The 21,468-nt window shown below is 40.8% G+C and overlaps 1 protein-coding gene across 1 annotated transcript in view; it reads left to right on the forward strand.

Moving 5' to 3' along the window:
* The window catches only part of SEC63 (SEC63 homolog, protein translocation regulator), a 108,532-nt gene that overhangs the window by 59,382 nt on the left and 27,682 nt on the right, over nt 1–21,468 (forward strand). Inside the window, exons 6-12 of the mRNA XM_039530266.1 lie at nt 701–759; nt 1,971–2,021; nt 4,449–4,557; nt 13,561–13,655; nt 14,867–14,999; nt 17,899–17,991; nt 21,138–21,292. Coding sequence (XP_039386200.1) covers nt 701–759; nt 1,971–2,021; nt 4,449–4,557; nt 13,561–13,655; nt 14,867–14,999; nt 17,899–17,991; nt 21,138–21,292 — 695 coding nt within the window. The remainder of the gene's footprint in view (nt 1–700; nt 760–1,970; nt 2,022–4,448; nt 4,558–13,560; nt 13,656–14,866; nt 15,000–17,898; nt 17,992–21,137; nt 21,293–21,468) is intronic.

Below are 21,468 nucleotides of genomic sequence, written 5' to 3' on the forward strand. Positions count from 1 at the left end.
AATAGACATGTAATCACTTGAAGTGGTTGCCTACCTTTCCATAACTATTCTTCGAAATGTGTTGTAAATGTCCATTCCATGATCCACCCTCCTTCCCTTCTCTACCGGAGTCTATCCGGTAAGAAGGAACTGAGGGAAGCTGGGGACAGCTCACCCCTCTTATACCTGCACATGATGGCAGAGGGCACTCAAACCGTCTTGATGAGTATCACTGAGGAAAAATGTTCTGACAATTGTGCACAGAGCACACACAAATCTATAGTGGAATAGACATGTGCAACACATCTTGCAGAACAACAATTACAGAAGGGTAGCGAACCATTTTTTTCCCATCAAGGTATTTACTGTAGGTGTTTGTACCACTGGAAGCATTACGAATCTGAACAACTGTATTAAACTGTTAAATCCTTCTATTCACCTATTCTCTTTTGATGTATTTGTACATTTTGCACATAGTTATTGAGCCAAAATAGTTTTGGTGAAATTTTCAGAGCTTCAGAAACTCTTATCAGTTCTCTGCATCCTTTAGTAGACATATTTCCAAAACCTTTTTAGTTGACTGAATTTTAGAATTTTGTTGGTAAATTCTGACATGGAGACAACGTTCTCCCTCCACTCACCCTCTTTTAAAAGTCCCTCTGATTTTCAAAAAAATTCCTTGCCATTTTGTAACAGGTTTGTTTTCTCTTATTCTCTCCAGCTACGAGCTTTGGTATTGCATTGCCAGCTTGGATTGTGGATCAGAAAAATTCTCTCTTGGTGAGTTAATGTAACTTTATGTAATATCCCATGACACAGCCTCAGGCATTAATCCTGCAAGTATGTTAAGCCCATACTTAACTTTATGCATGTGAGTATGTATTGACATATCAGATGTTTCTGATCACTCATTTAGAGTGTATCATTCTTCCCTGTTTCCATGGAGCAAATTTGAGAATAAGAAGTGATTAAAAAAATGCTTAATTGTAATATTTTTGGGAGTATGGTGCTAACACATGCAGAAATGATGTTGACATGGTAGCCTGGTCATTATACCTTCTATAAGTGTACATTTGCTGTTGCATAGAATAGCTTAAGTCATAGAGTCATAGGACTGGAAGGGGACCTCAAGAGGTCATCTAGTTCAGTCCCCTTCACTATTGGCAGGACTAAGTATTATCTAGACCAGGAGTTCTCAAACTGGGGGTCGGGACCCCTCAGGGGGTCACACGGTTATTACATGGGGGTCATGAGCTGTCAGCCTCCATCCCAAACCCTACTTTGCCTCCAGCATTTATAATGGTGTTAAATATATAAAAAAGTGTTTTTAATTTATAAGGGGTGGGGGAGGTCAGAGGCTTGTTATGTGAAAGGAGTCATCAGTACAAAAGTTTGAGAACCACTGATCTAGATCATCCCTGACAGATGTTTGTCTAACCTGCTCTTAAAAATCTCCAATGATGCAGATTCCACAACCTTCCTAGGCAATCTGTGCAAGAACAGAATCAAATATACATGATTTCAACTTTTTGTTCTTTATATAGAGATGTAGCATTTAATTTCTATACAACTTACTGTATCTTAGCAATTCTGCACCCATAGTTTAAAAATCCTTTCTATTACATTACATTGCTACACATTAGTGCTGACCCTTACCTACTTGCTCAAGAATAGAATAACTAGATGCCTTTCCATAAAATCACTACTTAGCAGACAACTTTTAGATAATTAAAACAACCCATCCAAGACAACAGATAGGCATTTTAAAGAATGTACTCATACAAAACACTTACTATATTTAATTGGTGAAAATTTCTGAATGAGATCTTGCTTCTGATCCATTTAGTTGTTGTAGCCTTCAAAATCATAAATCTCAAGATGGCTCCTACAGCGATAGATGTAGCTAATTAATGCATATGTATGTAACAAAACTACTTGTGTGAAATATAGTTAGTAATAGACTGGTGTATATCAAATATCTTTCTTTTTAGGTTTTGCTGGTATACGGACTAGCATTTATGGTTATTCTTCCAGTTGTTGTGGTAAGTATTACCTAAACTAAAGGAAAAAATCTTTATTTTTATGAATGGTGGGGAATGAGGAGCTCAAGTCTTATTCCTAAAACAGCTTTGTCTACAGTCTAGTAACTGTTTGCTTCCATTTTAAGTGCACTTGCAGAAAAGCTTTTATGAAAAAGGATGCTATGCCATGGTGCTTAATTCTGTTGAAATTTATGACCCATTGTTTGTAGAATTTGCCCATCCCTTTGTCATGTATTTTTATGTATTGTCACAGTATTGTCAGCCTCAGTCAGAAGTCATGAGTCAGGTCCTCAGAATATTAGCTGAAACATGAAATGTTTAAAAACTGCTGGATTCTTTTCATCTGCCTCTTGGTATTTGACTTTTCAGGATTCATTTTGTCAGGCTTTTCTCTGAAATTCTGAGGTTCTAAAAACTTTTTAAATGAAAGTAGGGATTCTCAGGACTCCAAGAGCTGGGATTTTAAGAGAAAACATTGACTATCCTGAAAGTTTACAACACTGTATATATTCTGCTGCATAGCTTCTTTCCTCATTCCTCACAATTGGGGAATACCTTTCATCTATGGTGTTTGAAGGCAATTCAGGGTTGTTGCTGAGCCTCAGCATTGAACAAAGGCCACTCCAGGGATGGAACAAATTGATGGTTCAGTTTCTCTTGGTAACTTTGTCTTATAATTTTAATTTTTATTCATTTTTATGTAGTAACAATTTTATTTCAACTTTCAGTTTTGTGTGAAAGCTTTCTCTCTCTCTCTTCCTTGGACTCTCACTGTGAAAACTCCCTTTGTGCTCTCCTTTTGCCATGCATAGAGTTTCATATGGAATTTTGAGACGCTGGGTACTACTACACATGGCCAGCTTACAGGCAGCTCAGCTCCACCACTACTGATGGCAGGTGGCTACTGAACCAGAGTGTGGGCTAGAGAGAGACCATGCTTCTGCTGACCTTATCTGCCCAACAGAGCAGCACTAGATTGTGGCAGGATGTAGGAGGTGGGGGAAAGCAAGCAAGTGGGGGGTACAAAGAAGTGAGTGCATGTAATAGAATGAATACATGTGGTGATTATTTGTATTACTGTAGTACCTAGGAGCTTCAGTCAAGGACCAGGACCTGATTGTGCTAGGTGCTGTACAGACACAGACCAAAGGACTGTCCCCACCCCAGAAAGTTTGCAATCTAAATATAAAACAAGATACAATAGGTGGAGATAGATGGGGGTGTACAAGGAAACAGTGAGATAATATTGGTTATAGGGAGGGGAGAAGACTTGGGTTAAGGGTATGGAGAGAGGAGATGGGAGGATAGGTGAAAGTAGGGGTAAAGAGAAGGCAAACGCATAGAAAACATAAACGGGAGGATTGGGCACCATTTTCTCTTTCCCCTATCTGTCAAAATCACATAAGCACCCCTCCCTTAGAACAAGTAGTATTCTGTTTTATTCCCCTATGAAAATCTGGTCACACTAGAAACAGTGTTCATGTTTCATATCTGAACTATTTTTGTTTAAAAGTATTGTAAACATTTGCACCAGTTCAGAGGTTCAATGGGACCTTTATGAATCTGTGTACAAATTCATCAGACTGTTGAGCTTAACCTATTTTGACCATTCGTATTCTACTGATATTACAAAGCTGTCTTGGCCCATCAAAGACCATAACTGGCTTATTTAAAAACTCTTGTTCTGCAGAAGCCAAAGTAAAGGGCACAGTGAAGAAAATGTGCTGTAAATGTGTGTGTAGGGACTGAGAGTAACCTGTGGTTGTTAGGAAGCTTAGGTGACTAGCTTTCAACTCTAGTGACTGGTTTGTATCAGTTTACATTTTCAAGTTTGTCTCTGCAAGAAAAAGCTAGAAAAATTAAAAAACATAAAAGCTGAAGTTGTTGTTTACATTTGGAAGTCCCCCAAATTTGGAGGAAAGGGAGGGGTGGCTGTAAATCTCCTAGGCTAGCAAGGCTCAGCTGTGATGCTAATACATTAGATAAAAATAAATTTTCAGAATTATTTTACATAATTTATACGGTTGATTATAGATTTCTTGAAGAATGAATGCAAAACAATTAGTTTGTTTCTAGTCACTTTCACCTTCTGGTTGACATGAGCTAACACAATCTTTCAACCTTTGGTTTATAAACACTTCAGAGGGATATTTTTGGTAACTTTTAAAATGTTAGAGTTGGTAAAAGCTGATTTTTACAAAACTGAAATTGAACTGACATTGTTCCATCATGATTATGTTAAGATGACAAATTCAGACTCTGTAGGGTGAATATAATTTTTTTGTTTTGGATATGAATATTGGAGGTTGGTTCTGAATAAATCCTGAATTGAAAAGCAATTTAGTTGTATTTTAATGTATTATAGTATTTTATAGTTATAATTAAAAGATTAATCCTTGACAAGTATATCCTTATTGAATGTCTTAGGGTTCTTGGTGGTACCGATCAATACGCTACAGTGGAGATCAGATTCTCATCCGCACAACTCAAATCTATACATATTTTGTTTATAAAACGCGAAATATGGATCTGAAACGTAAGTAAAAAAGGCATGTGAAAAAACAGGGTGAAGTTGGTTAAAGGTACAAAGTTGCCTTTTAAACTCCTTGGGGGTTCACTCTTCATTTGAATACCTCAGTGCTTATATGGGGTGATTAACGTAACCCCATTGTAAGGTTGGTTAAACGGAGGCACAGAAGCTGACTTGTCCATGATTACACGTAGAGCCGAAGCCAAACAGGATTGTAACCTAGGTCTCCATGCCCTCTTTACTCCTGCTGTAAACATGCTGTCACTCATAAGCTTACTGTTGGAAAAATCCCAAATACTAGAATTCTGGGGACCCAGAGTATTTTTAAACATTTACATTACCAAAGAGTATCAGAGGAGTAGCCGTGTTAGTCTGGATCTGTAAAAAGCAACTAAGAGTCCTGTGGCACCTTACAGACTAACAGACGTATCGGAGCATAAGCTTTCGTAGGTGAATACCCACTTCGTCAGACGCATGCGTCTGACGAAGTGGGTATTCACCCATGAAAGCTTATGCTCTGATACGTCTGTTAGTCTGTAAGGTGCCACAGGACTCTTAGTTGCTTATTACCAAAGAGTTAAATGTAGAATCGGAGGCACCAGACATAATATCATAGCCAAAGTTTCTGTCATTGTAAATATCTGCTCTGAAAGACTTAAACCTTGCTCCATGCCAAAACATGGAATGTCCTTTTCAGATGACTTGTTCATTCAGTGTATATGGCATGCCTAATTTTCTGTCTACTCATACTAGGTTTTTTAAATAAAAAATCTTTATAGGTAAAGTCTGCAGAACTCTCACAATGGGTCTAACCCCTTTGGAGGCAGAATCAGACCTATCAATCAAAGCAGGGTGATAGTTACTGCACCCTTGAAGACCTAATTAGTTTCATCTGTCTACAATAGCTGAAGGGTTTACCAGACCTGCTAGAGCAACCAGAAAACACAATGATTAAAATGGGATCCTCTTTATTCTTAATATTTGACTTCCTGGATGCTAAGAGTTACTGAGGTGTTGTTTTGCCTTGGGGGCTCTGGAACAAGATTGCTGGAAACACCCCTTTTGGTACTCCGGTAGCTGGCTGCGGCATATCTAGGTAGGCTGTCTGGCAGGAACACCTCACAGGCAAACAGAGAAACAGAAGATTTCAAGGAAGAGCGCAAAAGTGCCTTCATTAACCAAACCCTGCTCATGCCATAGGTTGGCCATGTCCCACTGCTTTTTCACTCTCCTCCAGCTGTAGAGGGATATGAGAGAGAGAGAGAGCAGCCCAGACATGGAGTAACAAGCAGGCTGTAGGGGGCCTCTTGGCTGACCACTTTTTTCTGACCATTTCCTCTGCCCTCTTTAGCAAGAAGTTAATCAGCCCTTATGTAACATTGCTTTGCTCACTTTGGGATTTAGTGAGATAACAGGGCTTCCCTATGTGAGGGCTTCCTCTGACCCTCTTTGAACCTCTGTAAAGTTCAAGGAGCCTATTAAAGGTGTGTCTTCACAGCACAGTTCTTGAGTATTACCCCTAACTTGGCTCCTGTCCCCACACACAAATCTCTAGCTCGAATTAAATGGTGCTTTAAGATTGAGCTAGTAATACAGTGAAGATGCAACATCTTGAATTACAACTCATCATCTAACCTAATCTGCCAATCCAGTCACTGTGTGATGTCAGTCAAATCATTCTGTGTAACTCGAGTGGTGTTTTGAAGCGTGGTTGCTCTCACTGGAGCTAGGCTAGCTCAAGTGCAGTTAGCTTGAGTTAGTACACTCCAGCTAACTTGCAGTGAACTCCACCCATTAGAGATCATCTCAAGAGTGAACTTTTCCAGAGTTACTCATTTCTATAGCACAGGAGCAGTTCTCTCTTCAGATTTCCTTTTCATTGATATCCTATTATCTTAGAACATGGAGGCCACTCTCTCTCTGTGCTACAAAGAAATGGGGAAAACCCTGTAAAGTCAGAGAGAAATGTGAAGATACTCAGCAGTAGGAAGTTTTTATCTGAAATCTTGTTCTACCTAATAATCTGTGAATTAAAGTTTAAAGGAAATAGCTCGACAGAGCAGATTTAGAAGCATCTCAAACTGGCTAGGTCTTCAGGGGTGTGGCTACTCCAAACCTGTCATAATTGACAAGTCTGGTTCTGCCTCAAAACAACTGCAAGCAGGGATAAGACGTAATGGATCTGCAGTCTGTCCTGCTCGAAGATAGGAAATTTTTGCATAAGTTATGATATATTTTCTATACTCTGTGATATATCAGAAGACAAACTTCCTAGCAATACAATAGAGAGAAACTAAACTCTCCCTGCTTAACCCATGCCCTGAAAAAAAACTAGAGGAACAGATATACCTTACAATATATGTCAAAGGCAGAAAGGAAAAACTTATTCTATCGGGCTAACTGGGGAAATAAAGTAGAGAACCCTTCCCTTAGAGGACCAAGCCTCCAGGCTCACAGAACTAGGGACAGTTATTGCAATCATCTAGGCAGTTGTCAAGCACAGGTGGTGAGCACAATTTCCTATCTAAATCAATCTGACAGGGGCTCTACTAAAGTTTATCATTATCTGTTTACTGTTACCATTGTATTGGAGCACTTCACAATCTAATGTATTTATCTTCACAATATACTTGTGAAGCAGAGAAGAGCTAACCAACCCCATTTTATAGATGGGAAATTGAGGCACAGAGAGGCCAACTTACCCAAGGTCACACACAAAAGTCTATAGCAGAGCAGGGAATTGAACCTAGTTTTCTTGAGTCCTGTGTTAGCACTCTACCCCGAGGACCATCCTAAATGGGATGAAATCAGCATCGTAGGTGGAGAGGATGGTATGTGGGTCAAAATTAACACAAGTGAATAAAGAAGAAAGGACAGAGTTGTGAAGGGCCTTGAAGTTGAGCATATGAAACTTGAACTCAGTATGGTTCACTATTTCACTAGGAGGGTGGTGAATCACTGGAATGGGTTACCTAGGGAGGTGGTGGAATCTCCATTCTTAGAAGTTTTTAAGGCCCGGCTTGACAAAGCCCTGGCTGGGATGATTTAGTTGGTGTTGGTATTGCTTTGAGCAGGGGATTGGACGAGATCAGTGGTTCTGAAACTTTTCTGCTGGTGTCCTCTTTCACATAGCAAGCCCCTGAGTGTGACCCCCCCCTTATAAATTAAAAACACTTTAAAATATATTTAACACTATTATAAATGCTGAAAGCAAAGCAGGGTTTGGGGTGGAGGCTGACAGTTTGTGACCCCCCCATTTAATAACCTTGTTGACCCCCTGAGGGGTCCTGACCCCCAGTTTGAGAACCCCCTGGACTAGATGACCTCCTGCGGTCTCATCAACCCTAATATTCTATGATTCTATGGTGGCAAACTAGCCTCTTCTCTGCCCGAGTTCTCTCCCCCATCTGTAAAGGGGATACTGATACTTGTGCATCTTTTTGTAAAGTATTTTGAAAACTATATAGTAAATGCAGTAATAAACATTTGTTACTACTAAACTGAATTTTGTGAGCCCACTCTGTACATGTGTCCTACTGTGCTGCCTATGCATCTTCTTAGCAATTAAAATGTTTCTTTTCCCTCCCCTTTCTTGAGGATTAAGGGACTAAGGGAGGAGATGAGTTGATCATCACTGTGGGCAATGAGAATACTGTATGACTAGGTGTTTAAAATCATCAGAGTTGCTTTTCTTCATGCTAAGGTCCACAGATCCTTTACAATAGGTACTTCAGTCTGCTTGCCGGTTAGGGGCAGAACCAGACTTTACAGTCACTGGCAGAAGGGCAATGCCTCATCTCCTGAAGTTCCCTCCAGTTTTTCTGGTTCTACAGAGGCTGCTGGCTAGACCAGGCTTCTCTGCTGCAGCATTTTTTCTGAAGGAAATTCCAAATTTTATTTTGAAAATGCCGGGTCTACAATTTTTAACCTTGGTTTTCAAAGGGGTCTGCACCATTCATTTGAAATGTTTTAGGGGCCCACAAATGGGGAAAAAAGAGTTGAAAACCACTGTTGTAGACTAACAATTTGACTCAGTAAAATGCCTGCGTAATGTCCAGCCATGTCCTATGGCTGCATTTGCCTTTTGAGGGATTGTCCCCTCAGCTCTGCTTCACCTTCAGAGGTGTTTGTAGCAGCTGGTGCTCCTGTAGGCTGCAGGGAGATACATAGGCCAAGACAAACCAGAGGTGAAAGAAAGGTTCTCTGTCTCCTGTTTCACCCTACTCATATCTGAGATCTCCAGGGGAAGCACAGACTTATCTGTCCCATGTGGATCCCATGTAATCAGGCTTGGCAAGATTTGATTTAAAATAACAGAAATTGGTAAACATGGATTTCAGCTGACACACTAAAATCAACAACAAAAAATCCAATGGTAACAGTTGGCTTGAGTGCAGGACACCTACCCCCACCTTGTGCCTGTAAGGTTGGGTGTCACTGGCCTTGCGGCAGCTCAAAGAGCCCTCTGCATCCCCCTGTCACAAGAGTGAGAGATGTGCTGTGACAGTGAAGCTGCAGAGGGCTCTTTGCACTGCCGCAGGCCTGGGACACTTGATCCCTGGAGGCGCAAGGTGTGGGGAAGGCTGTGTTCCCAGCAGAGCAGAACAGAGACCCCTGTGGGAAAAAATAACAGGAAATAAATTAAAGAATAATACCTGGCCTTTCTCCTCACTTTCATGGAGTGCAGCAGAGTGGAATCTCCCTTGTCTCTGTCTTCACCTGTAGAGAGAATAGAAAAGAACAAAAAAAAAGAAAAAGAAAGAGACTTGTGCTGATTGCTCTAGGTATGTACCTCTCTCCCCCCACCAAAAAGAAGAGAAGGCCAAAAATCCAGAACAAGAATAAAAAAAATATAAAAAATAAATTAAACTAAAGAAAAGAAGAAGACTATTTCAGGCAAGTAAGCATTATGATTGACTACAGGAGGGAGGTGTGGTGCCCTGCCTCTAGGCAAGATCAGCCTAGTAGGCAACCTATGTGTGCGCCGAAGGCGGCGGCATGCAAGCTGATTTTCAATGGCACTCCTCTGCCCGGGTCTGCCACTGGTCTCTGGCTCTATTTTTTTTAAATTTTAATTTTAAATGAATAAAAATTTAAAAAAATTTTTTACTTTACATACAACAATAGTTTAGTTATATATTATAGACTTATAGAAAGAGACCTTCTAACAACATTAAAATGTATTATTTGCACACGAAACCTTAAATTAGAGTGAATAAATGAAGACTTGGCATACCGCTTCTGAAAGGTTGCCGACCCCTGATCTAGCTTTATATCCCTTCTCACACGCCTGGGAGGGGAGCACTTGATGTCCAGAGGAGTATCCATTGGAGCTGTGTAAGAATTACAGGAACAACTTTTGTTCCATTCGCTATCTCTTCAACCCCTGGAAAGGCTACATCATAATGGAAATCATCCATCTACTTCAGATTGGAGCTGACACTCCCCATCCTGGTTTTAGCTTCAGAGAATGGGACAAGCAGAGCAAGGCCCTGTCTGAAACATCTACATAAGTTCCTAAAGGAAGATTGTCGTCACGCCATTTCTATTTTACTATTGTCAGACAATTCTTATGTTTTGTAGATGAATGACAGCCTCTTTCTTTCCCTGACTTCAGTTGCTACCATTTGATCTTATGTGAGCTTTGCAGCATCATGGTAGCCATAATATTGGCGTTAGGGAAGATGGAAGTTCAGTCTTCCTGGAAAATGTTCTGCTCAGGGTGTTCTGTACAGAGAGAGAGCTGAAGTAAACACACTGAGTAATACAGTTCCTGGGGTGTCTTAGAATCTAGACAGTCTCTCTCTCGCTCTCTCGTGTGTGTGCGAGGGAAAACAATCATAGGCTTGGGCTGAGGAAGAATACTATCTCAGATCTCATCCCAGGAGAATGTTAACAGAAAATGAAGATGGCCATATTGGAGAACAAGTGGTTTAACAAACAAAATTTCATTTCTTATTGAAGCCTATTGCAAATTCTGATCTCAGGCAGGCATGCTTCAATGATCTAGAGTTCATATGCTACCTATCCAGTAATTCCAGATATCCTCTGCATCTTGCCCTATCATCTGTTGGCAGAGATCTAGCTCCAATTGTTTGTCTGCTGCCACAACTATTGAATGTAGAGTCAGATTTTTATTTTAAATGGATATTTCCAATTCAGTTCAGGGAATGGGTGCCAGAAAGAAAGCACAGCATCCATGAGCTGGAACACAGTGATTTATTGAAGTCTTGGGGCACTGCTCCTTTCATGGAAAACAGATCTGTTCTGGTTACGACAGTCAATTTGTCTCATAGAGTTTCATAACTGTGAAGAATACAATGGACCCTACCCCACAGAGAAATTCTCCTGTCCTGAGTGGAGCAAAAGTTTCCTATCTCTATGTGCATTGCCTATCTAGGGGGAGATGAACACTAAGATATACATGGTGGAAGTCAGATTAGCAGCATGGTTCCTACACCCGGAAATATCTCACTTATCGTCAGTCAGTTGGTTAAGCTGGTGATAGACCTATTTGCATCTGGAAACAACTAATAAAATGCACTGTGCCCTCTCTTTGTGTCAGGATCTGTGATATGAGGTGGTGAATGACCTCTCATAAAGTTGGACAAGGTCCCAGCTATGTGTCTATTCCCCTTTTCCACTGCTTCCCAGAACAGTACAAAAGCTAGAAATGAGAGAGTAGCAGTGATACTGTTTCAGCCTTTCTAGCTGAAGAGACTATAGTTCTCAGGCCTGATTAACCTAGCATTGGATTTTCAGATCTCTGTATCTCACAGAGATCTGAAGTTTCAAATCTAATCCTCCATCTGGGACCAGACAGGTTTAAAATGAATACTTGGATGAAGTGACTGTTGCTCTCATGCACCTCAAAAGAGAAAGCAGCAAAGAGAATTTATTCTTCTAGCTGGTACATAGTTTAACTACCATGTTAAACCAGTGAAACATACCCATAAGTTCCTCCAGGAGGGCTTTATTGTGGGTAAAAAGGTGAAGTCTCTGTTGTATAATGTTCCTATCATGTTCAGAAAAAGGAAGCTATGTACAAATCCCAACACTAGATGCTACCTGAGGGCATCAATTGCATTTCGCAAGATCACAGAGAAAAACCTTGGAACCTCCTTCTGCGCCTTACAGCAATACCCAGATCAAGCCCCTGCAGGAGGTGTCGTCATATTTCCTATCCAGTAGGGTAGGCCTTCTGATGGCTGCATTCTTCAATCAGCTGAATGTTTGTTTGACGTCGGAAGATATCTCCAATGTACTTTCAATTCAGACAGGTAGTCCTCACCATTGTCAGCATTCATTCCCTAAGTAAATTCAAGAAATATTTCTCCTTTGGTTAAGCATCAAAGTACAGTCCTTAGGAGCACTAACACTCTGAGATTAATCATGTCTCCTCTGTTGAGATCAGCTAGATGGCCATATGACCATCAATACATAAATTCATCTAATTCTGCATATTGATCATCCAATCTTTAGCCAAAGCCATTTCCTTTTATTTGGCAGACGTCTTCCCCTGGGCACTAAAGTATGAAGAAGATATTTATATATAATCTACCTCATTTTGGATATCCACATTTAAAGGCTGATTCTACTGTGTGCATCCTGGAGAAACACTATCTAAATCCCATTGTAACAGTTCTGTAGACCTTAGCACAAAGAATAATATGAAAATGTATCTGTTTACCTGAAAATTTCCTTTCTTCGAGTAATAAGGTCCACAGGTTTGTCCCACGTTGGAGACAAATGGATCATCCAGAGTAGAGATGGAAATTGACATCCAGCTATTTAGGTGTGGTCATTAGGTGGAATTTACCATGCCCTGTAGCAGAAGAAATTTATTGTTTTTTCCTCCAAAGTATAGTTAACTATCTAATGTGGGAAATTAGGTTTGAAAGGAAATTTTCAGGTAAGGATGGCTAAATCTTCCTGGCTTCATTAAAGGAATTCCTGCTGTCCATGTGTAAGGAATTAGTTTGTAGAACTACTTTTTACTGCAAAGGGTTCATCTAATTTAATCATTTAAAAAAAATCTAGTACTTAACAATATTTGTTTTAGAATTAAAGGTTCCCAGAGACACTTGAAAAAACTAATCTAGTCACTTTATCTTCGCTTCAAACAGAAGCATCCCAGTATAGAGCTGACTCTCAATTTGAAGGATAGGCAGCGTAGCTTTACAGAATGTCATGCCGGTGTGCTGTAAATTTTCAAAAGCTTGACATCTTGAACCTTATCTTGCATGGCTGGGCCTATCTTCCCATTCCTGGCATTGCAACCAGGAACATGAGGGTCACAGCACCACTCTGGTTTGGCCAGTTTAAGTCAGAGTGGTGGCATGATCCCTGCACCAGGCTGCAAAGCCCAGACTGAGGAGCTGGGCCCAGCTCGACAAGACTGGAGTCACCAGTTCAGGGTGATTTCTGTGCATGCAGAAATCGCTTGCTAAAGCTTGAACAGAAAATGTCAAGTGAAAACAATATTTCCCCCCCCCTTTGTACACCCCCTAAAGTTTTTGAACTTTAGGGGGTGCAGAGAGACAGCCCCAGCCACTTCAGTTGATGTGCTTATGCAAATTTCCCCTCACATTAGAAGACTCCCTGCACAGCAGCTTCAGCTGCTGTCAGGGAGATGGGACCAGAGACTTTTGCTGTCTTTGGGGCTGCAACTATGTGACAAGTCTACTTCTTTTAAAACCATCAGCATATCCTGCTAGATGTGATATCATGTGGAAAGCCCATCTTGCAGCCCAGAGTTGCTTTGACTGATTTTTGTCAGGTGTTACACCAAAGGCAGCTGTAACATTGGAGGCAGTACTGGGTCTACTGAATATCTTACTCAGAGTAGGGACTTGCTCATGATGTGGTGGGATTGAAATAGCAGGGAGTTTTCTGTTTGAGGACACCGAAAAGTCACTTATCTGGCATAGTGGGATCTTAATTTCAGGAAGTGAAATTCTAGAACTTTGTGTTTACTTTGTTGTACTTTGTCCCCAATTATCTTTGCAGGGCTTATAATGGTTTTAGCAGGAGCCTCTGAATTTGACCCTCAGTATAACAAAGATGCTACAAGCAGACCAACAGATAACATTCAGATACCTCAGGTTAGTTAATCCTGAAAGATTCTTCACTATTGTGAGAACCAAAGACTTAAAAGGGTGAGTTGGTTAGGCTTTTAGATTGGCTGGCTGGTTGGTATCCATCCAGATCCTCAAAGGTTCTGGACCCACATTGCTTATTGAAAGAAAACTACATTTAATAAAACACTTAAAGAAAAATAAAATCAAGCAATATCACCAAAGCTAAGCTCCTATTAATAATATTAAACTAAACTAAAAAGGAAGCATTACAACAAATCCAGATCAAACAAGTTAGTCCATATTGGATGGGAGTTAAGTCATCTAATTAGTTATATCAAATTAACACTAAAAATAATCAATCCTTAAATTCAAAGGAATAATTTAAGAAGTTGGCTATCTCTTTGGTTACAAATGCCAACTAAAGAATTTTATCAGACAATCAAATCTATAACTTAAATCTGATTAAGTATCTTAATACTGAAACCAAATTATCATCTAATGTCTGAACCACCATCTCAGAGCCAATATAAAGCTTTCTTCTCAAACTTCAAATCTTGTGAAGTGACTAACCCTTCTCTCCCCTCTGGGTCTCTAAAAGGTATTATATTGGAACTGTGTAGCTTGTTCCAGTCATCTTCAAATTAGGTCGTCCTTAAGTAGCATAAATTTGGAAAAGTCCATCTTAAAAAAATTACTGATTTAAGTCTTTTGCATACCTCAGAGACAGTTTCCCCACTAATATATATTTATTTGAGGCAGCTGGCATGGTCTTATCTGGGTGACAGGTATTAAGATGAAATTATGTCACCAGTTTACAGAAAGTTTAATATAAAAACCTTATAAAAGTAGCTGATTGGAATAAACCCTAGTAACAAAGCCTATCACTCAACATTATTCAACAAAATTAAAAATAAATTCAAGCTTATTTTCAGTTTCATCATCCCAGTTTCTTCTTGGCTAATCTAAAAACAAATATTCTCATTCTTGGAAACGAGGCATTTAAGGTATAGTTCTGTTTTGGAACAGGGCTATAAATCAAACATCTGTTCTTCTGCAATCTTCATCTTGACAGAGAAAAGTTACTTAAAAATTTATCAAGATGAAACCCATTTGAAATATACAGACCTTATATACAAATTTAAACTTTATATCGATACAAGCTGTTTTCCTTGTGCTGTTTATCATTTTGGTTCTAACATAGCCATTTGTATGTGTAATTATTCTGTTTCCTTTAGCTAATCAGAGAGCTTGGAAGCATTAATTTAAAGAAGAATGAGCCTCCGCTTACCTGCCCTTACAGCTTGAAAGCCAGAGTTCTCTTACTGGCTCATCTTGCCAGGATGAAAATTCCTGAGACACTTGAAGAAGGTAATTATGATTCTCCTCTTTAAAAGGCTCTTTAGGAATAAAGGCATCACATGTTGCATTGTTTGTAAATTTGCTTGTTTTGGTCCAATTAGACACTTTTTGAACATTGTCAGTTTCAGAGTTAAAAGGTGCATTTGACCCCCACCCCCTTCTTGATCCCTCTTGAGGCATCTACTTAATGTTTTAGGCTTTCCAGCTGTCACCTCTCTTCAGGTGGCGAGCTGAATCTTTCTCCTTTCTGACTGGGAGCTGCACAGCCACCTGCCTTGCACTGTGATATCTCCAGCAAGCCAGTCTGCTCATGCTTTGCTTTTTCTTTGAGGGCTACGAATATCATAGTAGGCCGAAGTCTCTCCAACCCTTCCACCAGGGTGGAGGCCCTTGGCCAGGAAGGGCCTGTCCATTTACTGGATCAGAAAGGCGGCCCTGAGTCAGTTTAAACACAGCCTTTTTGTATCAAACATCCTTTTTGTTTTTTGGTCTCTGGAAAACCCAGTTTGAGCCAGTTTATGCGAGGCTCCCCAGAGGGTGGTATCTCATTGGAGATATTTACAACCTAAGTGTTTTACTGTAATCACCCTTCACTGTTTTTAGTTCTTGGTGGAGCTGTGGCAACCCTCCCTACCCAGAGTTGCATACAATATCTGCCCACAGAAATACATAAACTTAATACAATATGGTCCCCAAGAGGTATTGTATGAGGTGGCAGTATGTGTCATACACAATAATCTATATGCTATATGAAAACTGTTTCAAAATAAACATATCTTAAACTGACTGCGCTTGTGGCTCTCATTTTTTTCCTCCAGCTAAGCATGGAATGCTCATACCCATGTTTAAAATGTAGATCGCTGGTGTTTATTTCAATCAAAATGAAAATATTCTTTTGAAAAAGAATAAAATTTGAAACTACTTAAAATGAGTAGTAGGTAGAATTATACCACCATGTTGGAATAAATCCAATGTGGTGGTATAATTGCTTCCACAAAATTTTAACTTTTCTTGGTTTTGGTGGTTTTTTTGAGAGGGTGTATGGAGGTGGGGAGAGACGGAGGAAGAAAAGATCAGAATTCTAAAATGGTAGCTGTATTAGAAGGTCACATATCACATTTTTTAAAAATGCCCTTTTTGTGTTGCTTCATGTATGCAGGAAGCCTAAAAGCTGTCTGTGGAGGTCAGAATAGATTAACACAATGGTCTCCTCTGGATTTACAGCATATACTTTATAGACATTTTTTCTTCTGCTTGTTTTTTTAACCTTAGAAATATCAGAAATGTAAATCTGATCTCCCCTATGATCAATGGAGGACATCTTGGGGGGGGGTCTCAGATGTATATTGGAAGTTTCATGCTTTATAGTTTAAGGAATGTGGGTGTTTTAAACTTGAACAAATGCATCATTTCAAACAAGTATCTGTGAACCATTGGAATTAGATGTTTAACAAAAGTGAACAGTTCTCCTTCAAGTGATTTCACACATCTATGTTCCACTGTAGGTCTATGTGCCCTCGGTGCATTCATGTCAGACTTCTGTTAGCTGTACCATCAGGTGGGCTGGCCCCCACTATTCTCATGTGCCAGGCCGAGGGAATAAAGGGGCATGGTCGCCATCTCCCTCTAAATTTCTTATTGACTGTAGTGAGAGTTGGAGCTCTGTTGCTCTTGAGCTTTGGTTAACCAGTCTTCAAAATAAATAGTTATGTCGAACATCATTGTAGCTTAAGTTTAGTGTAGTTAGTAGAGTAGTTAATTGGGATTTAACATGTGGCAATCCCCAGGTTTCAAACCATGTGCAGGGCTGTGATCCTTGTTAGTGACACATTCAAAAAGTTGCCTAATCTGATTAGGTGGGGAACATGTGAGGGACAAATGTCCTGTTTGACCCTCCTTCCCAGCAAGAACAAAGGGATTTCTGCCTTTAAAGTACATCTTCTCAATAAGGCAACATGTGCCTCTTCACTGCCTGAATCTGATGGTGAGAGGCTGGAAAGTTCATCCAAAAACAGTGCCACGCAGCTGCCTCAGCCTGAAATCCAAAATCGAGTGAGAAATGTCATTCATCTTCTTCTGCAGCCTCCTTGAAGCACTCAAAACTCTCCTGGTTCAGAGACTGAGGGTCTTTCAGAGTCTCACTCGTCTTCTTACAAAAAAGGTCTGCAAAAGTCCTCCGGTGCAGAGGCAAGGTCTGGTTGTAAGCCACCAAACTGATGCTGTCTGAGGTGACACTGTTGATTCTGGCTCCACTGGGGCAATCTGTCATGGAATGTATATATGTACAACACATATTGAAGAACAATTACTATATGTGTAACTAAACATCTTATTTAAATAGTCTGACTAAAAATCCCTTTCCTACTCAGTTGCTTCATTTTCAGCCTACTGATTCTTGTGATGTCATAATTTCTCTAGTTCTCTGTAGTGTCTTCCAACATGATGATGATTTAATTTCTGTTGTAAAATACAAGTAGAAAAAACTTTGATTAAAAACCTTTCAGGCCTTGATGTGGAAGAGTCAAAAAGAGCATAAGCCTATTTTTTTCGTTAGGAGGTAACCTTTAAGAGTAATATATTTTTTAAAAGTTCTTTTAAAATGACATTCTAAATGTTGTTGTCTGACTTTTATTGAAATGTGTGACCTTTGTGAGACTTCTTATATAAATACTTCTGAATTGTTGGAAGGTGGTGGGAGTTGAGTGTGACCAGCATCTGGCAGATTCAGACCCATTGTGGTTTAAAATACACGTATGTTAGACAATTGCATGGAGAGAAGAAAAAGAAATAGGGGGTGGGACTGAGTAGGTGATTTTATAAATAACAGTGGACAGAGGTGGGATGCACATAGAGAAAATAGTGAGTAAGCAGAGAATCTGAGGGTTTTATCAAATCATTCATCTTGCAGATCAGCAATTTATCCTGAAAAAGTGTCCTGCTTTACTTCAAGAAATGATTAACGTAATCTGCCAATTAATAATAATGGCGCGTAGCCGTGAAGGTAAGGAAGAAATCTTATTGTATTGTATTTAAACTAGAAAATCTCAGTCTTTATTGGACCTGCCTTTAAAGAGTTGCTGAGCTTATGGGAAAATGTTGCTATTGTATGTTTAGATATTTCTCATCTCTTTGTCACTGGTGGGCAACCTGTGGCCCATCAGGGCAATCTGCTGACAGGCCGCGAGACCGTTTGTTTACATTGACCATCCGCAGGCATGGCCGCCCAGAGCTCCCAGTGGCCACGGTTCGCTGTTCCCAGCCAGTGGGAGCCGCAGGAAGCGGCGGCCAGCATGTTCCTGCAGCCCCCATTGGCTGGGAACGGCGAACCGCAGCTGCTGGGAGCTGCGGGCAACCGTGCCTGCGGACGGTCAATGTAAACAAACGGTCTCGCGGCCCGTCAGAAGATTACCCTGATGAGCCGCAGGTTGCCCACCACTGCCTTATGTTCTCAATGGAAAAGATCTTTCTGAAGAGTTACGCTGTCCCTGCTCCCCATTTGCACTGTAAGGGTGTGTCTACACTTGGAGCTCGGAAGCAGACATAATCACATTAGTGCATATTGAGCTAGCGTGTGGTAATACAGTAACTCCTCACTTAACCTTGTAGTTATGTTCCTGAAAAATGCGACTTTAAGCGAAACGATGTTAAGCGAATCCAATTACCCCATAAGAATTAATATAAATAGGGGAGTTAGGTTCCAGGGAAATTTTTTTTTTTTGCCAGACAAAAGGCATTATATACATTTTAAATAATTTTAAACAAGCAATTTAATACAGATATTAAACAGGCTGGCAGCCCCCCATCAGGTCCCCTACGCCTCCCCTCTCCTTCCTCGCACCTCCCACCTGCTGGCAGACCCCGCGGATCAGCACCTTCCCCCTGCTCCCCCCGCCTCCTGCCCGGGGCAATCAGCTATCTTGTGGTGTTCAGGAGGCTGGGAGGAGGAGCAAGGATGCGGTGCACAGCCTCCGCCCTGCCTCTTGAATGCCGCAAACCAGCTGATTGCCGCAGGCAGGAGGCGGGGAGAGCAGGGGGAAGGTGCTGATCCGTGGGGTCCGCTGGCGGGCGGGAGACGCTGGGGGTAGGGCATAGGGGAGCTGATGGGGGGCGGGGGGGCTGCCAGCTGTGGACAAAGCAGGCTGCCAAACGATGTTATAGCGGAGCATTGCACAACGTTAAATGAGCATGTTCTGTAATGGAGCAGGGATGTAACGTCAAAACAACGTTAAGTGAAAGGATGTTAAGTGGGGAGTTACTGTACAGGCAGTGGTGAGTGGTGGCCCAGGCTAGCCGCCCTTAGTACATATCAGTGGGGTCCAGGTAGGTTGTATCTGTTACCTGAAATTGGGCCAGCTAGTAAGCTTAGGGAGGATTAATGACCCACCAGAATTTGTCAGAAAGCAGCACATTTATTATACTGACAGCTAAGCTCAAAAGAAGGGGGAGGGGGTCACACTAACACTCGCATACTCATGCTCCCAGGACAGGCCTGGCATTGGAGATGTCAGGATCCTTCAAGGTAAGTGTCCCACAACGCAGCAATGGTGCAATGAAGGTAAGCCTTCCCAAGGCACAATGAAATGCAACACGGCAAACCGCTGACCAGAAGGTCTGGGCAAAGGGCCTTTACGAGAGGTACAAGCTTGTCAGTGCACTACTGAGCACATGGCCCCTTCCCCTTTTAAGGACCTGCTCTGCATGGCCTGTGACTAGAGGTGACTTGGCCGTGTCTGGTTGGTCACACTCCACTTCAGACAGTGTCCATGCATTGGGGGTGTGAGCGCTGCTTAATTAGAGTCCCAGACACTTTGTCTACCTGGGAGCTCTTTTGATCTTCCAGCTGTTCAGGCAGCCCATTCATTCCACAAGCATTCCAGGAAGGAGGGAGAGGGGGAAAGTCACTTCACAGGTATTCAAAGGGGGAGGTGTAACAGACCTTTTGAACGTGCAGGTTATACGGAGCATACAGATCACTGCTGCTCCTACAACAGTATTTGGGCAACATACTTGAGCCACCATCCATGCTACCCTGGCTGCACTGCTACTTTTAGTGTGCTAGCTTAAGCAGAGCTAGCACAGATACATATATGTGAGCTGGGAATCATACCTGGCTCCAAGTGTAGGTGTACCTAAAGCAGTGAATACCCCCCTTTTTGTGTTAGAACCCTCCCCTACACTGTCTTGTGATTGAATAATACCTGATGACCCCATATCCCCGATGCATTGTGGCATTGCCATTCAACAGTGGAGTTACAGATCTCTGGAAAATAACAAGTGCATTGAGATGCACCCTCAATATCTGATCTTACCCCTTTGGTGACTCTTAAGGTCTAGTCAGCATTTCAGTTATAAGTGCTCTGCCCTCTCCTTCAAATATAAGTATTAAAAATACTCTGCAAGAGAAGAATCATAAGTATTTGTAACATTGCAAGAATTTTCCTTTTTTACTTGTGGCCTAAAAAACACTGGTAAAGCATAAGCAGTTCTTTTGTGCACTTCCACCCAACTATGGTTAGGGCCCTTATTAACATTTACAAGGTGTGTATATAGAGTATATGTGGGACATTTATAAGCATATTTTTCCAATTTGTTTTTAAAAGAATACCAGTAACCTCCTCAAATTAATCTTTCAGTTAATTATTTTGAAAATGCTGCCATCTCTCTGGAGGAATTATGCAAAAATATTCTAAAGCAAACTAGTTAGTTTCTGTTATCACAGGAATTCGTAATCCTGGTGCTTAATCCTTTTACTAAAAATTAGAACTGAAAGCTGTTTGACTGTAATCAATAGGCAGGCTACACCACCTCTCTCCTTGATGTCTGAACCAACCTATAATGGTTAGGAAAGAAATCATCCTCTCATACAGCCCTTTGACTAGTTTGGCACAACCTGAAGAAAGAAAATTAACAGGCACTATACTGTAATCAATTTCATAGGAAGATGACCATCAATACTAGGCTCAAACGGTAACTATAAGCTTTACAATGCAAATGACTCTTTCTTTATACTGTAAGGTACATCTTTATGAACTTTTAAAGTTGCTGGGCTGATCAAAATATTTTAATTTAACATGTAGTGTTATACATGTCCAAAGTATACTGGAAAAATATGTAAAAAATGATCTTGTAAAATTCATTCTCCCCAAGAAAGGGAGTTTCGTGCTCCATCATTGGGATCTTTGGAAAACTGTATGAAGCTTTCCCAGATGGCTGTCCAAGGGCTTCAGCAGTTCAAGTCTCCCCTTCTGCAGCTCCCTCACATTGAAGAGGACAATCTTAGGCGAGTTTCCAATCATAAAAAGGTATAAAACTACAGATAATGCTCAGTCATTTTTATCTTTCCATTATCTCCTTTTAACCTGCCTCTGTCTCTCACTAAGCAAACTTATTAATAGTTGACAGAATAAAAAGCATTTGTTCAGGAATGCAATATGTCATGAGTCCTTGTGCTTTATGTTCCTTAAACTGTATCACTGTT

This window comes from Mauremys reevesii, linkage group 3 (assembly GCF_016161935.1).
Source record: "Mauremys reevesii isolate NIE-2019 linkage group 3, ASM1616193v1, whole genome shotgun sequence".
In the NCBI taxonomy this organism is placed as follows: domain Eukaryota; kingdom Metazoa; phylum Chordata; order Testudines; family Geoemydidae; genus Mauremys; species Mauremys reevesii.